Source organism: Plasmodium relictum, assembly GCF_900005765.1.
Source record: "Plasmodium relictum strain SGS1 genome assembly, chromosome: 14".
Classification (NCBI taxonomy): Eukaryota; Apicomplexa; class Aconoidasida; order Haemosporida; family Plasmodiidae; genus Plasmodium; species Plasmodium relictum.
The window spans coordinates 82,429-98,971 of NC_041692.1; the positions used below are offsets into that span (position 1 = coordinate 82,429).

The following is a 16,543-nucleotide window of genomic DNA, read 5'->3' on the forward strand; positions in this document are numbered from 1 at the left end:
AAACAAAAAAGATGAAATAAAATTTAACAAAAAGTAAAAATAATGAAGATAAAAACAAATATAAAAAAAAAAGTTGAAAGCAAATGTTAATTAAAGTTTTTTTTGTTATTATCCTTTTAATATTATTACTTTTTTATTTTTTTTATTTTTTGTTTTACACACAAATATTGTAAATATAACAAAAAAGAAATCAGAAAACAAATATAAATATATATATATAGATATAATATATGTACATATATAATAAAAATATGTATATATGGAATAAACTTATAAATATATATATATATATATATATATATATATATATATATATATATATATATATATATGCAATAAATTTATGTATATTTATGTAAGTTGTTTTCTTAAAAAAAAGAAAAAAAGAAAAAGTATTTATATTATATAAAAGAAACAAAATAGTCTAAAAAAAAAAATTACTTTGTTTTTGTTTATTATTAGTATAAAAAAAAAAAAAAGAAAAAATAATAATAGATAAAGAATATAGGTAAAAATTCAAATATTTAACTCATTTTTTAATTTAGTTTTTTCATATTCCCTAATTTTTTTCTTAAAATATAAAGGAAATTTTTTGCACAAACTCAGGAAATGAAAAAAAAAAAAAATAATAAAAATTGTTATTTGTTAACTCATTTTTTTCATTTCGTATATTTTATAAAGATACCAACAAATAATTCTGATAATATAAATTATTTCATTTAATAAAATTATTAGAAATATAAATTCAAATAAAACTTAAAATTTGTTAGAACTAATTTATTTTCGTCAAAAATTAAAAATTCACATTGTATTACTTTGAAATATAATTTAAAAAGAATATAAAAAAATGTCTAATACAAAAATAAAAAATAAAAAGTATAAACAAATGTAATAAAATATATAAATGTATAATAAATATCAAATTTTTTTTCTTTTTTTTTTTTCCTTTTGATTATTAGAAATAATAGTAAGAAATGATAAAAAGTGTAAAAATAAAAAATAATTCCTCATAGTTTAATTAAAAATATATTATAGAATATGCATATATGAAATACCTTTTAACTATTAAAATGTACGCATAAAAACTTAAATAGAAGTACTCAGTACTCTTTTAGTTTATGATATATATATATATATATATTCCTTTTCACATTCTAATAATAAAAAACTAACATATAAAAGTTTTTTTAATAATTCTCGAAAAATTTATTGTAAATTTACTTTTGTACTAAAATGAAAAAGGTTTTCAATAACTACAGAATGTTTTTATCGATATTTTTTAAAAATATCTACAAAAAAAAAAAATGCTTTTTTAAAAAAATGATAGTATATTTTTTTTTTTTTTTACTAAATATAAATATAACTAATTTTTTTGTGTATTATTTCCTTTCTTATTTCTTTTTCTTTAATAAAAAAATAACGTATTAAAATTTAGACAAATTCAGATTAAGTAGAGAATTAAAGTTAATATAATAAAATAATAATAGAAATAAAGGAAATTTTATAAAAAAAAAATTGAAAAAAAAAACAGAAAATTTTCAAACAAATAAGAATATAATTTTAACATACATATAATTATAATAATAGTAATAATAAACCAACACAATAAAAAAAGTAATAATACTAGAGATAATAATTTTTTTATATTATTTTATAATGTTTTGTAAAGAAAAAAAATTTTAAATCTTTTTATAATAAAATTTTATTTATATTTCCTACTACATATATAAATGCCAAATGATATTAAAAAAAAAAAAAGTTTAATTTTTGAGAATATAGATTTGTCTAATTTTTTATAAAAAGTTTACAAAGGGAAAAAAAAAAAAAAAATTCATAATAAGAAAACTAAAAATTATAAAAAAAAATTAAGCGAAAAAAAACAAAGAAAAAATTTAATATTAGAAACTAGGAATATATTATAGTTCTTTTTAATAATGTATAAAAATAGAAAAAAAAAATTTTAGAACTTGAATTATTTAAATTTTTTTAAAAACGAAATTAAGTGTAAAAAAAAGTAACATACATAAAGCAAATATTTACTCTTTTTTTTTTCTAAAATGAATAATAATGAAATTATATTAAACGAAAAATTAGAAGAACTAAAAAATTTGATATTTGTTGATGAAACACCTTTTAAACATTTAGATTTCGTGGTATATAATAATAAAAAAAAAGAAAAAATTACAAAACAATTTTTAATATAAACTTTTTTTTAATAAAAATTTCTAGAAAGTACCATGTGTTCCTTGTTGCGTTTTACCTGGTCTGTCTTTCCTAAGTACAAGGGCCTTAGAAGAATATAAAAACGGATATAGAAAAGATGAAGTCAATATATTTACTTATTTGCTTTCTTTTTAATAATACAAAAAATTATATTTTTATTTATAATATATATATATATATATTTTTGTTAAAGATAAATGAAAGTGATGAAATACACATTGAATATTTTTATGCAAAGAGATTACATAAAAACAATTTAGTAAAAATAAGATTTCCTGATTACTATGAAATGGCAGGAGCACTCTTATCTGATGCAACAGCAGCATCAGTTGGAAATTTAACTCATCTTTACTTTGAATTAGGAAATGAATTATGCGAAATGTTAAATATAAAAAATTTGTTTATAAAAATTTGAGTTAAACAAAACTTTTTAAAATATTCAGAATTTTCTAATTAAATTATATATTATAAATTATAACTAATTTTAATATTAATCAAAATATTTATATATTAATTTTAAATAAATTTTTAGAATATTTTTACAATTATTAGTTTAGTTTTTTTTTTTTTTTTTATTATAGTATTTATTTTTTATTTTATTTTAGACTACCAGAAAATGAATGGCCTGTTGAAAAATTAGAAGATTTATTATTAATAGCAGAAATCAGAAGAAGACTTTATTTAATCAAACATAATGATCAAGTAGATCAAACTTATTTAGAAGGAATGACATATATGGAAAGGAAAAGTATATATTATAATAAATTATCTATTAAAATTTTATTTATTTTTTCTTTATATTTTAGCACTTTCTTTTTTTTTTTTCAAGTGTTTAATTCATTTTCAATGGGATCATATTTAGACAAAGAAAAAGCTGCATCAAATAGAGACATTTTTAATTTCTTTGAATTTGATTTATAGTTTATTTTTTTTTTTATTCATATCAAAACTTTTTCTAATATTATTTTTATTTAAAATTTTATCATTTTTTTTTTAAATAAGTTACAACTGTATTTTGAATTTTCAATAATTTTATAAAGTTTTTTTTAAAGTAATTTTAAATCAAATAAAAATATATAAATTTTAACTCACAATATATTAAAAAATTTTATAACATTTATTTGTTATAATAAATTTAAGTATACATTTATCTATTAAAAAAAAAAAAAAAGAAGCATTAATAGAATTTTAATAATAATAAGTATTTTAAATATGTTTGACAAATTTATTTAATAGTAAAAAAAAAAATATATATCATTTAAATCTTAAAAAATTAAAAAAAAAAAAAATGATTGATTCAAAATAATATATTCTTTTTAATTTTTAAGCATTAAAGAATCATTAGGTTTAATATGGAATTCAACAGGTAAGCCATAACGAACATAAAAATCTTCCTCATGTGGTATTTTTTCTAATAGTAATTCTAATAATTTCAAAAAAAAAAAATTTTAAAGAAAAAATTTTATTAAAAAAATTTCAAAAAGTATTAGACATTAATAAATGATGTAAGAGCATACTCTAAATGAGTTTTTAATAAACTATTTAAAAATTTTTTTTTTGATTAAAAATTATTACCTTGATCATTACACGTATATAATAAGCATACAAAAAGCATATGAATAGACGTGCTACTTACTTCTGAATCATTTAATTTTGATTTTGTCTGAATAAAAAAATATAATATATATGTATATATAAATACTTATTAATCATACATTTAATATCATAATAAAAATACCTCCTTAATAATGTTTCTGAAAGTTGTAGTTCTTTCTTCATTGTAAACAACAATCTATACAAAAAAAAAAAAAAAAAAAAAAAAAGTAATTCATTCAATATTTTTTCCAAATTATTATATAAATATGTATATTTTTTTTTTAATTATTTTATACCTTATCATTTTTTTCTTCTTTTTGTTCTAAATTATTGTTATTTTCTTGATCACTTGCCCTAACAATATCACATAATATTTTCTTAATTTTTGAAACGTCTACAAATTTTGATATATTTTCAATATTCATATTTCCTAAACTATTAGCATGTGAAAAACTTTGGTGAAATTGAGTAATAGATGTATTATCAATTTTTGTATTTTGTTTTTCTATATTATGTTCATTATCATTTTCATTTTGCCATATGTCTTCAAAATCCATTTGGTAAAATTTATCAATAGCTTCGTTTAAACCTTCTTGTAATTGGCTATCTTGTACTTCTTCAATATTTTGTCCATATAAACTTTGCATATTTTTAGATTCTGAAAAATTTATTTGATCAATTTCATTTGTTATAAAATCATTATTAATTTCATTTAATATAATGTTTAAATTCATGTTTGTATTATCTTCATCTAATGAAACAACAGGCAATTTAGAAAATTTCATTATCTTATCTGTCACTGTATTTACACAATTAATGCAATTATCTTTTGTTTCAAAAATATAAGAAGTCTGATCAACAGAAAAAAGAATATTGGATATATACTTTTTTTTTTCCTTTTTCCATAAATCATATGTTGATAATTCTATATCACTAATTTCAATGTGAAGATTTTCAAAATCAATACTTGAAATATCAAAAGAAGTTTTAACTCTCTTATTAGCAATGGTATTAAATAGAACAGCTTTATTTTTAAAAGTGTTTTTTGTTATGTCCATTAAATTTCGAAAGTTCCCATTAGTCATTAATTTATTAGGCATATAATATTGATAATTAAATTCATTGTTTACATTAATTGCATTTAGTCTATTTTCAAATGTCATGATACTACGATTCCATAATGTATCTTCATCAGGAATAGTAGATATCATACTTTTTTTAGTTGGTGTTCCACTTTGTTTAAATAAAATATTTTGAGAATTCAAATTAAAATTATTTAATGTATTCATAATACTATAATCTTTATTTTCACTTTTCATCATTTCTGGCAAAACACCATTTAAATTATTACTCTGATGAAAAGATAATACACTCTGAGAAAAATTCAAATTGTTTGCTACTGAATTATTTAAATTCATATTATCAAAAGCCAATGATTCCTGCATTACATTTTCAATATTTAAATCATCTATTTTGAATTCTTGATTATTAAAATTATTATTGCTACTACTCAAAATCTTACTATCTTCCGCATTATTATTATCACCATCATACAAATTATCCATTATCATATTATTACTTAAACTATTTTTTAAATTTTCTCCATAATCTTCACTCATTTTCATATTCATTTTTTCTTCATTTTCATTATTATCATTTCCTTCTTCTTCTCCTTCATCATTTTTCTCTTCTTCTTCCCCTCCTTTTGAATCTGCCTTTTTTAATTTATGTTTGTTTATTTCTTCTTTGAAGTATTCTAATTCTGGACATATACTTAAATTATTAAAATCCTCCCCATCGTTTAAGAGAATATCTCTTATTTTATTTGAGTTCAAATATAATTTTTTTTTATAAATGTTCATCAGTAAATTATCATTATTATCATATGTATTCTCTTCTATATCATTGGATAAGTTTTCCTTTTTACCCTTATCATTAACAACTTCTGAATTTAATTCTTCCATTTTTTTTCTTTTCTTATATTCACAGGCCTCTATATCGCCATCAAACTGTATTGATAAATCGCTATTTAAAATTAAATTTGGTAATAAATAACTTTGCCCTGAAGCATGGTCGTAAGTACTATTTAATTTTAAAAAAAATGTATCTACAGATATATTTGATAAAGATAAAGAATCTATAGTAATATCAGATGACTTGGCTAAAGTGGAAGATTCTTGAAGGAATTCTAATTTTCTTTTTTTCATTTTTTTTGTTGAATTTTCATTTACATTTTTTTTTTCATCCTGTACTTCTTCATTTATTTCATTTTGTTTTGCTATGTTCATATTAGATAAAAAATTATAAGTTTGATCATATATTGCTTCAACTCTATAGCCGTAGACCTTTGTAGCACCTTCAATAGCTTTTGATGCTCTTGTAAAAGATAAATTGAAATCTCCATTTTCTAATAGTTCATCATTTAACTCATCACATATTTCTTCATCATTTAAATTTACTAGATCCTCTAAGTGATCAATTATTCGTATATCAAAAGCATTTCTAGTACATATTTTATTATGCGATAATGCTACCATGCAATTTTTAAAAACATCATTTATTTCTTTTACTTTTGTTTTATCAAATTTACTTAACTGATCATTTTTAATTTCATTATTTTTATTATTCAAAAATGACAGCCTTCTTAAATTTTTGTTAATTTCTATTGGTTTTTTTAAAATACCTTCATTTTCTTTAAGACGATTTAAATTCGTGTCTAGTGTAGTATTAATTCCTAATTTTTTCATTTTTACTTTTCTCCATAAGAATATAAGTTTAATGTTTTATATCTTATTAATTCAATAAAATTATATATATAAAAATTTCTAAGTATACTTTTAAGGCATTTATATAATCAATATAATTTATAATATTTAATATAATCACTTATTTAATTATATATATATATATATATATATATATATATATATATATATATCATAATAGAATATATATTTCTTTTAAAATGAAATATTTTTTGTATATCAGAAATATTTACAACAGGAACTTGTCTACAAATTTTCTGTAAAATAAAATTTATTTATATTATATTAGTTTCTTGAAATTTTTTTTTAAAATGTTAAATATAATTTATATTATTCATGAAACATATAGTATCCATGTATATTCAAATATTATAAACTATGTATGTTATATTTACATAATTTTTTCTTTAATATTTTTTTTCCTTTTTTTTGTATATTTTAATATAAAATTTTTTTATATTTTTTTATATATATAATAAATATATTTTCATTTTAGTACTTTTTTAAAATAATATGTACACACGCTAAATGAATTTGTATTTATATATATATATATATGTATTTTTTTAGACGAAAAATATAGTTAAATATATACATATATTTAATTCAATTCCATGCTTAAAAAATGTTAAAAATATATGTCAGAAATATAAAGTAGTTAAAGTTAATTAAAAATTTGTAAAATATATATTCGTGATATTTTATTAATAAAAAAAAAAATTTTTTACATTTTTCCATATATATTTTTTTAATCTTTTTTTTTTAAATGGACAAAATTTCACATAATTATAATCCAATTTAACTAATAATAAAAACATAAAAGAAAAAAGCTTAAAAAAAAAATGATTATAATTTTCTTTTTCATTCTTAAAAAAAAAAATTTGAAAATAATTTAAAAAAATTTTCATTTATCCATAAAATGGAAATTTAATTGTTTTTAATTATTATTTATTGTGAGAGAGAAAAAAAAAAAATTTATATATACTATATATTTTTCATATTTTTATTTCCAAAATTAACATATTCCTTTAATTTCATAAAATTTCAAATATATAAAAGAGAATATTACATAAATAAAAATAGAAAATTGTTTTTATATTTATTATATATGCATTCCTCATATTTCCAATATATATGTTATTATAGTATAATGGTCTATTTATTTATTCATATATTTGAGGTAATAATTATATTTTGAAAAAAAAATATATTCCTTGTTTTTTCTTTACAAATTTTTATATTAATTTTTAAATATGGAATAATTTTTCTGTGTACTAGAAATTTTAAGTCTTTTTAGAATGTTCAAATATTGGGATTTGAAGTTTAATTTATTTCATTTTAAAATTTTATGTATATTGATTATCATATTACGTTATAAATAATATTAAAATTAATATAAAAACGTTTGTATTTTCAAATATTTTAAAGATAAATATATATATATATATATATAAGTAAATATATTTAGGTGTATATATGTATCGATTTTGTTAAAAGAGAAAAAAAAAAATTAAATAAATTTTGAAAATTAAAAATGTTCCATATAGTACAAATAAAGAAAAATGTAAAAAAAAAAAGACAAAAAATTAGTATAAGTGTAGAATTATTTTTATTAATAACTATTTATTTTTAATTTGTCATAAAAAGATAAAGTAAAAAAAAAAAGATAAAAAGTATAATTATCTTTAAAATGTTATATTTTAAATACTAATATTTATAATTTTTTTTTTTTTTATGTTTATATAAATCAATTTTATCAAATTATTATAATTCTAAATATAATTTATTAATTTGACATATGCATATTATATATATACTAATTATTATATAAAATACAATGTATATGTTTCTAATATTTAGTCACTTTCACTTTCTTCATTAAAATCGTTATTTTTATTTTTATTTGATGTAAATTGGCTTTCATAAAAATCAATTATTTGTTGCGTTGTTGTTGCTTGTTCAGCATTTTTGTCTTCTCTTAATCTCAAAAATCTAGGAAATCTTAAACCAATTCCTTTATCATCTGAATATACTCCAATAGCAGCCGTGTGAACTGGTGATAAAGATAAATCGGCCGCTTTTATTTCCCATACATAATGCGCATCAAACCACACATCAGGATTTAACTTGTCGGAAACTTCATAATAAGACTTTTTATTAGGTATAATCTTTTCATTCAATAAATTATATAAAGTAATTAATATTTCATCATTAAACCCTGTACCTGCTTTGCATACAGTTTGGAAATTTTCAGTTTCCGAATTATATGCAGCTAAAACGAATGCTCCATATACCCCACTTCTTTTTCCTTTTCCATAATAACCAGCTATAGGAACTAAATCAACTGAATCTGATAATCCTTCAATATAATCTTTTTTTACTTTTAACCAATTTAAAGACCTTTTCGAAGGTTCATATGAGGCATTTTCAAGTAACGTTTTAACCATTAAACCTTCACAATTACTTTCAATAGCATCTTGTAAAAATATATCTATATCTTCAATATTATTCATTTCAGAATGAACTGCAAAAGATAACACTCCCTCTTTAGATTTTAGTAAAGAATATAAAAGTTTTCTTCTAATTTCTAAAGGCTCCTTTATAACAGATATACCATTGCAACAAATTAAATCAAATGGAAAAAGACATATCTTTACTTTAATATTTTCAATATCTACGTCTTTTCTTTTTCTTGTTGTTAATACTTGAAAAGGTAAAATTTTTTTACTTTCCATATCATAAGCAACAACTTCACTATCAATAATACATTCTGTTACAGAATCTACAATTTGATCTTTCACTATTTGAATAACATCTGGATATTTTTCAGTCATATTTTCTAAATTTCTACTAAATATTTTTATATTATTTTTATCTAAGTAATGAATTTGAGCTCTTTCTCCATCATATTTATATTCGCATGTAAATGTTACATTGTTAAATCTATCTAAAACTTCTTGTATTCCTTTTGTTGGCTTTGCTAACATAGGTTGAACAGGAACCCCTGTTTTAACAGTACATTTTTTACTTAAAGTGTTCATATCATCTCCATTTAATAAATTCTGAACAATAATCTCAATATTTGGTAATCCACACAAAGCACCTTTTACTGATTTTTCCATGCATTCAAAGATATCCATATCACTACTTTCGCAATAAGCTTTTTTTAATTCCTTAAATATTGGTAGTAGACGAGTGTCTCCTTCTTTTCCTATGTTAAAAAATAAATTGGGTTTATTAATTTTTTCATTCCTTACTTTAATGGAATTAATTAGAGAATCGAAATCACACAAATTATTAGGATTTTCTTCTTCCATTTTTATATTTTCAAAATTTTCTTTTTTTTCTACTTTGTTATCTTTTTTTTTTTCTTCATCATTTTCTTCTTTAATACCATTTTTTTCCATATTATTTTCTTTCTTAATTATGTAATCATTACTATTATCGTTTATATCTGATTTTATTAAATCTTCGTTTATCATTATCCCTTTTTTTCTAATATCCTCAGGTATAGAAGGACGAGTTAAAATAAAAGCATATGATAATGCTTGTAAGACGGTAGCACAATTTACTCCTATTCTTAAACGCTGTTGCAAAAATCGAACTATATATTTAGCTTCACTAGTTTTTGCGCTAACTAATAATTTTTTTATTACTTCTCTCTTTTTTTGTTGAGAATTAGACCCACTAAGATTTGGTATATTTTTCAATTCATTAAATACTGATTGAATAGTTAAACGAGGTAAAGGAAAAATAGTTCTCATTTTGCAAGAACAATTTTCTGCTATTATTCCTAAATCCTCAATTTGTTGTAAATCTTTTTTTATACTTGCTTCGGTTCTACTATATGCTTCTGACATTGTTTTTAAAATTAATGCTTCCCCCACTCCGGCCTCTACATTTAAGTAATCAGGTGCAACTTTATTTAATGTTATATAAATAGCAGGAATTAGATCATTAGGGCTATAATATATTAGAACCCTAAAGACATTAGATAAAATAATTGATACATTTTTTTTACTACCTGTCCCACTACCTTTTAATTCTTCTATTTTATTAAAAGTATTTGTAAGAAAGGTAAATAATAAAGAATCTTTAAACTTATGTTTTGCTTTATCTTTTTCAGATAAATATAAATTACTTACATCAAAATAAACGGGATTAAATTTAGGAGATGCTAAGTCATTTATTTTTTCCTCTTCATTTACAATACAATTAAATAAAGACCCCTTTTTTATTTCATTTTCATTTTTTCCTTTTAATCTCTTTGTTTTTATATTTGTATCATTTGTAATTTTTCTTTTTGATATTTCCTTTTCTTCACTATTTGTGCTTACTTCATCATCTAATTTTTCATTTTTTTCATTATTATTTGATTTCTTTGGAAACGATAAGCATTTTCTATAAGAAAAACAAATGCATTTTATATATTATCTCTTTTTCTATATATATATATATATTATATTATGCACATAATTTAAATATTAATATATTTGCATAATTTTTTTATCATATAATGTATCTATGTATATTAATATTTTATTTAATATACATATATATATAAATATTAATAAAAATACATTTTTTTCTTTTATTTTTTATAACTTAAAATATACATACAACAAATCATTATGTCTATTTGAAGAGTTCTTTGTAAAATTCTTAAAAACTTTTACATTAAAATTAATTTTATGATTATATAACTTTTTCTTTTTCACTAAAGGTAATATATAATTATATTCTGTTCTCATATAACTTTTTATTTTACAATAAATCATTTTAGTTAAAAACAGTAATATTAGCAATTTCATATTATTACTATTATTCTAGATATAGACATGTTTATTATTCAAAATTAATGTATATTAAGTACAATAATACCTCTAGTAAAAGTAAAGTAAATTCACATATATACATAATTATCTATTACATGAAAATTTATATAAATAAATGAAATGCTATTTTATATCTACTTTTTATGTTCTTTTATTTTTTACTTCTTTGTTTTATATTTTAATTATTTCTTTTTTTTTTTTTTTTTTTATTTTCAAACATTTTTTAGTTATATTATTGATATTTATTATAAACTAACTCTAAAGTTACTTGCTTAAGCTCCTTTTCCATATTTGCTAAAATTTTAAAAAGTTTAATTTATTAATAAACTTTTAAAATTCAGTGTGAAAAGCATTCAAATAATATATCCAAAAGAAAAATATATGTATATATAAATATATTTTTTACTTGATTAAACTCTTATTGACTTCATATAATTTTTTTAAAAAATGTAATGTTTCTACATCTTCTATTAACATATGATTAAAAATACTTTTTTAAAATTGTACATTAAAAAAAAAAAAAGTCTTTTAAAAATATTATGTATGAACATTTATGACAAATTTTTGTAAATATAAGGTAAAAAATTATGAATATATATATATATATATATATATATATATATATATATATATATATATATATATATATATATATAAAATAAAATAAAATAACTAGAAAATTTTCAAAATGTTTTCGTTTCTGATTAATTTAAAACTTTCATTATGTTATACCAAAAAAAAAAAAAAAAAAGGTAAAAAGTGCTTTAAATAAGAAAATACAATGAATATTAAAAAAAAATTATATATAAAATGCATTAAATAATAATTTAATACAAAATTGATAAGATAAAAAAAAAAAAAAGAATAAAGAAATAAATAATTTAATTTTAATATAATAAAGAATTAACAGAAAAAATTAAAATAATAATAAAAAAGAAAAGAGATAACTAATACGACATTTTAAATTCTTTATTACACTATTTGTGTGTAATTTAAAATATATATTATATTTTATCTATTTAATAAAATATTTTCAAAATTAACAAAAAATAAAAATATTAAATAATATGAGGAAATTTCATATATTATATACATATGTTTATTTATTAATTTTAATATTTAACATTTTAAATAAATTTTCTTTAGAAATGAAAATCAGCTAAAGACGAATACATTTAAAAAAATAAATAGACATTATTATTGTCAGTAAACATAATAATACTACAAGACCAGTAACGTAACCAAATGCATAATCATTTTTTTCAAGAAATATTTTTAAATTCATACCAAATATTCCTGTAAAAGAAAAAAAAAGAAAAAAAAAATCATATTATTATTATTTATTATTATTATAATTACAATTATTATTTATCATTAGTTTAATTATATATTCATTATACAGTTATTTTTTAAATGCACTATTTTTCTAAATGTAACTAAAATAAAGAACACAACATATAATTTATATAAGGAATACCTGTTATTAAAGTTCCTATGCCAAACCCTGAATTAATCAAACTGATAACTATATCCATCCTAATTAAATTATTTCTAGACAATGATAAGTCAAGATATATTCTGTTTTCTAAATTAATAATAGATTCATATAAATGTTTCACTTGATCATGGATTTGGTGAAGTTCTTGATCAAAATATTCTAAGAGCATTTCTAAATCCTGATTGGTATGCTCTTTATTATCTTCTTCACTAACATTTGGATTAAAATAATATTTTGTTAACTCCATTTTTTTTAAGTCTGCGTTGTTTACTGATATTTCATGAAATGCCTTAATAAAAGAATTTACTTTATCTACTAATAAATTTGTAGGATCTTTTAAATTATGTAAATTACTTAAAATTTCTTGGTACTTACTAATTTTTAAAGAAAATTTTATTTCTGTAAAATCTTTATTTAATAATTTCATTTCTGCATTTAAATGTTCAAGAGCACTAGAAAAAACACACTCTAATGCGCAAAACTCAAATGGTCTATTTTCTAATACATTTATATCAGCTTTATATAAATTTGTATATTTTTTTGAAACTGCACATAACTTTTTAATTAAATCATCTCTTATCAAGTCTTCTTTAATAACTAAAAATATACTGGAATGTAAAATTACACAAGTTAGAGGAGGTAGAGAAACTAATATAGAATTTAGCCGAACCTCTATACTTGCAATATTGTTATTTTCACCTAATAATTGTTTACAATCACGATAATTTATTAAACCAATATTATATTTAACATAGTTTATATGACAACATTGTTTTATTCTTCTCAGAAATTCAGTACATAAATATTCTCTTATAAAACACTTGCCTCCAAATATTTCAACCACAACATGCCTTTTTAATTTATTTAATTGAATTAAAAAATCATTTTCATTTAATATTCCCTCTAGTTTCGTTTTTGATTCATTTTTATGAGATATAGAACTTCTTCTATTTCGCAATTCATTTTCATCATGTAAAAAACTTTTCTCTCTTTTAATAAAAGTCGAATCATTAAAAGAATTTTCTTTTTTTGATTTACTATCCAAATCAACCTTTATCCTTTTGCAATGATTTACTATTTTATTTTTTATATTAAATGCATAAATATCTTTATCATAACCATCACCATTTAACATATCTTCATCATTATAATCTATATCATCGTATCCATAATTCTTTTTTTTATTTTTATCATCTTCCATTAGAGTCAGAGATTCAAAAGACATTTGAAAAAAATAAAAAGAAAAAAAGAAAAAAAGAAAAAATTAATAAAAAGAAGTATACAAAATAGTTTTTATCTAATTTTTTAAATAGTTAATTATGCCAAAATGTTAATAATAAAAAAGAAAAAATGCTTTATATTTATTAATGAAAACCCTTTTTATTTTTTGAAAAAAAAATAAAATAATAATATTATTAAATATATAAAAATAAAGTTTTAAAATAATATTATTTTACAAAAAAATAAAATAAAACAAAATAAAACAAACACTTTATCCTGTTTAGGAAAATTCTAAAAATATATATATGGGTATATTTAAAACATAATATTAATTAAAATAATTATAATTATTTTTATAAAAATAATTATTATTACAATTTAATTTTTCATAATAAATATTATCTTTATTTTTGTTTATGTATATAATATATGTGAGTATATATAGTACGGTTAAAAAATATTAGTTATTTCTATAGATATTTATACTTTTATAAAATCAATGTTCTTTTTTACTTAATACTTCTCTTTTTTTCTATTTATTAATTCTACTTATTAAAAAAATATGCATCTCTGTTTTTGTATTTGTATAAAATTCCATTTTTATGATACAATATTTTATTATTTTAATTGTTTATCATTATTATAGCAATAATTACAATTATAATTGTTCACAGAAATAATAACTACATTTTAAAAAGAACCAATAAAAAAAGCAACAACATTTAATTATTTTTCAAATGTAAGATATATATATATATATTTAAAAAGCTATGAATGTTTTACAAATTATGTAGTTGAAATTCTTTGTTTTATTTATTTATTTTTTTTTTTTTAATTTTCTTCAAAATTATTTCAAACTGTTAATTCCACAGTTTTCATAAAATTATTCACAAAACTTGGAAAAAAAAAAAAAGTTAATAAAATGTTACTATTTTGTATAAGAACAAAAATTAAAAAAGAAAAATTGAAATTGTAAAAATATTTTATTATTTTTATTTTTTATAATATTTCAAATAATGTTCCTATAATTTTTTTTCTTTATTCCTTTATTAAATATATGAGTATATAAAAAAAAAAAAAAAATTTTTTTTAAATTTAACTTTTTAATATTAAAAGAATTTGCATGAAGCTAATAAATAAAAAAAAATATATATATAATTTTAAATCTTTGTAATTTAAAAAAAAATAATGTTATTTTTTTTAAATCAGAAATATTCTTGGTTTGATAATTTTATGAAAAATAACATAACTTCTAAATAAATAAAATAATTTAATAATTCATGTAACTTATTAAAATATTTCTTTTAAATATTTTAATTTAATAAGAGTGATAATAATTTAAAGTTTAGAAATAAAAAAAAAAAGAATTTTATTTCTTGTAATACTGATATATTTTTAAATTTTAAAGTTCTTTTGTTTGAAGTTTTAAAATATCATATAAATTGTGATAAAAATTTGTATAAAGATGTTAATATAATTATAAAACAAAATTGTCTAAATATAAGATATTAAAAAAAAATGTTTATAAAAAAAATTAGTATATACAAAAATTCTATATTTACAATGCTGGCAAGTGGTACAGTAGGATGGAGTTTGAATAAATTATATAGAAAAAATGAGTTAAATATGTATGGTATAAGAAATGATAATAATATAATAATAGTTAGACAAGTAAATATTTATGATAATAAGGACAATGATAATAAATTAAATATTCAAAATGAAAGTGAGTTACTAAATTTTGTAGAAAATTTCAATAATATCAACAAAAAATACAAAGGATTTTGTGAAACTAGCATTTTTAAAAATTCTTCCTTTTCTAATATTAAGAATGAAAATAATGATAAAAGTTTTAATACATATTTAATTATAGATAAATGGAAAACAAAAAATGATTTTGAAAATTCTAAAGAAGAATTTAAAAAATTATTTCTACAAAAAAATGATCAATACAATGAAAAAATGAAAGATATTTATTTCAAATTTGAAGTTTACAATAATAAGTATGAAGCAGCATCAGCAAAAAATTTACTTCAAAAAATATTTTATTTTATTTTTGAGTAGGTATTTTTATCTTTTAAATTTAAACATAAATATAAAAACAATCTTATTCTGTTTTTTTATTTTTTTTAATTTTACATTATTTTAACTATTGCATTTTCATTGTATGATTAACAAAATATTTTTTTTTTTTTTTGTGAATATGTTATTTTTAATATTTTAAAGAAAGCCATAACTTTTAAAGCAAAATATTTATATATTTAAAAAAAATTGAGAAAATTTTTAAGTTTGTAATATTTTGAAGATATGGAAAGCAAAAAAAAAAAAAAAAAAGAATATGAAGGCATTAAAGAGAAAAGATTATCTTAATAATATATATATATGAAACGCAATTAAAAAATAAT

The 16,543-nt window shown here is 18.0% G+C and overlaps 5 protein-coding genes across 5 annotated transcripts; 2 read left to right on the forward strand and 3 right to left on the reverse strand.

Moving 5' to 3' along the window:
• Positions 1-2,057: 2,057 nt before the first annotated feature.
• PRELSG_1401600 (conserved Plasmodium protein, unknown function) lies at positions 2,058-3,144 on the forward strand (the record flags this gene model as incomplete). The annotated part of the gene is made up of 5 exons (XM_028679057.1): positions 2,058-2,150; positions 2,230-2,325; positions 2,417-2,604; positions 2,829-2,971; positions 3,053-3,144. The coding sequence occupies 5 exons, from the start codon at positions 2,058-2,060 to the stop codon at positions 3,142-3,144; spliced, it is 612 nt and encodes a 203-aa protein (XP_028534808.1).
• A 395-nt stretch (positions 3,145-3,539) lies between these two features.
• On the reverse strand, positions 3,540-6,566 carry PRELSG_1401700 (chromosome condensation protein, putative; the record flags this gene model as incomplete). Its single annotated transcript, XM_028679058.1, has 4 exons — positions 3,540-3,646; positions 3,799-3,886; positions 3,962-4,015; positions 4,116-6,566. The coding sequence occupies 4 exons, from the start codon at positions 6,564-6,566 to the stop codon at positions 3,540-3,542; spliced, it is 2,700 nt and encodes an 899-aa protein (XP_028534809.1).
• Positions 6,567-8,440: 1,874 nt separating this feature from the next.
• On the reverse strand, positions 8,441-11,395 carry LigI (DNA ligase I, putative; the record flags this gene model as incomplete). The annotated part of the gene is made up of 2 exons (XM_028679059.1): positions 8,441-10,985; positions 11,190-11,395. The coding sequence occupies 2 exons, from the start codon at positions 11,393-11,395 to the stop codon at positions 8,441-8,443; spliced, it is 2,751 nt and encodes a 916-aa protein (XP_028534810.1).
• A 1,183-nt stretch (positions 11,396-12,578) lies between these two features.
• Positions 12,579-14,142, reverse strand: PRELSG_1401900 (CorA-like Mg2+ transporter protein, putative; the record flags this gene model as incomplete). The annotated part of the gene is made up of 2 exons (XM_028679060.1): positions 12,579-12,715; positions 12,897-14,142. 2 exons carry the CDS (start codon positions 14,140-14,142, stop codon positions 12,579-12,581), a joined length of 1,383 nt encoding a protein of 460 aa, XP_028534811.1.
• Positions 14,143-15,656: 1,514 nt separating this feature from the next.
• On the forward strand, positions 15,657-16,202 carry PRELSG_1402000 (conserved Plasmodium protein, unknown function; the record flags this gene model as incomplete). Its single annotated transcript, XM_028679061.1, has 1 exon — positions 15,657-16,202. The coding sequence occupies one exon, from the start codon at positions 15,657-15,659 to the stop codon at positions 16,200-16,202; it is 546 nt and encodes a 181-aa protein (XP_028534812.1).
• Positions 16,203-16,543: the final 341 nt, after the last annotated feature.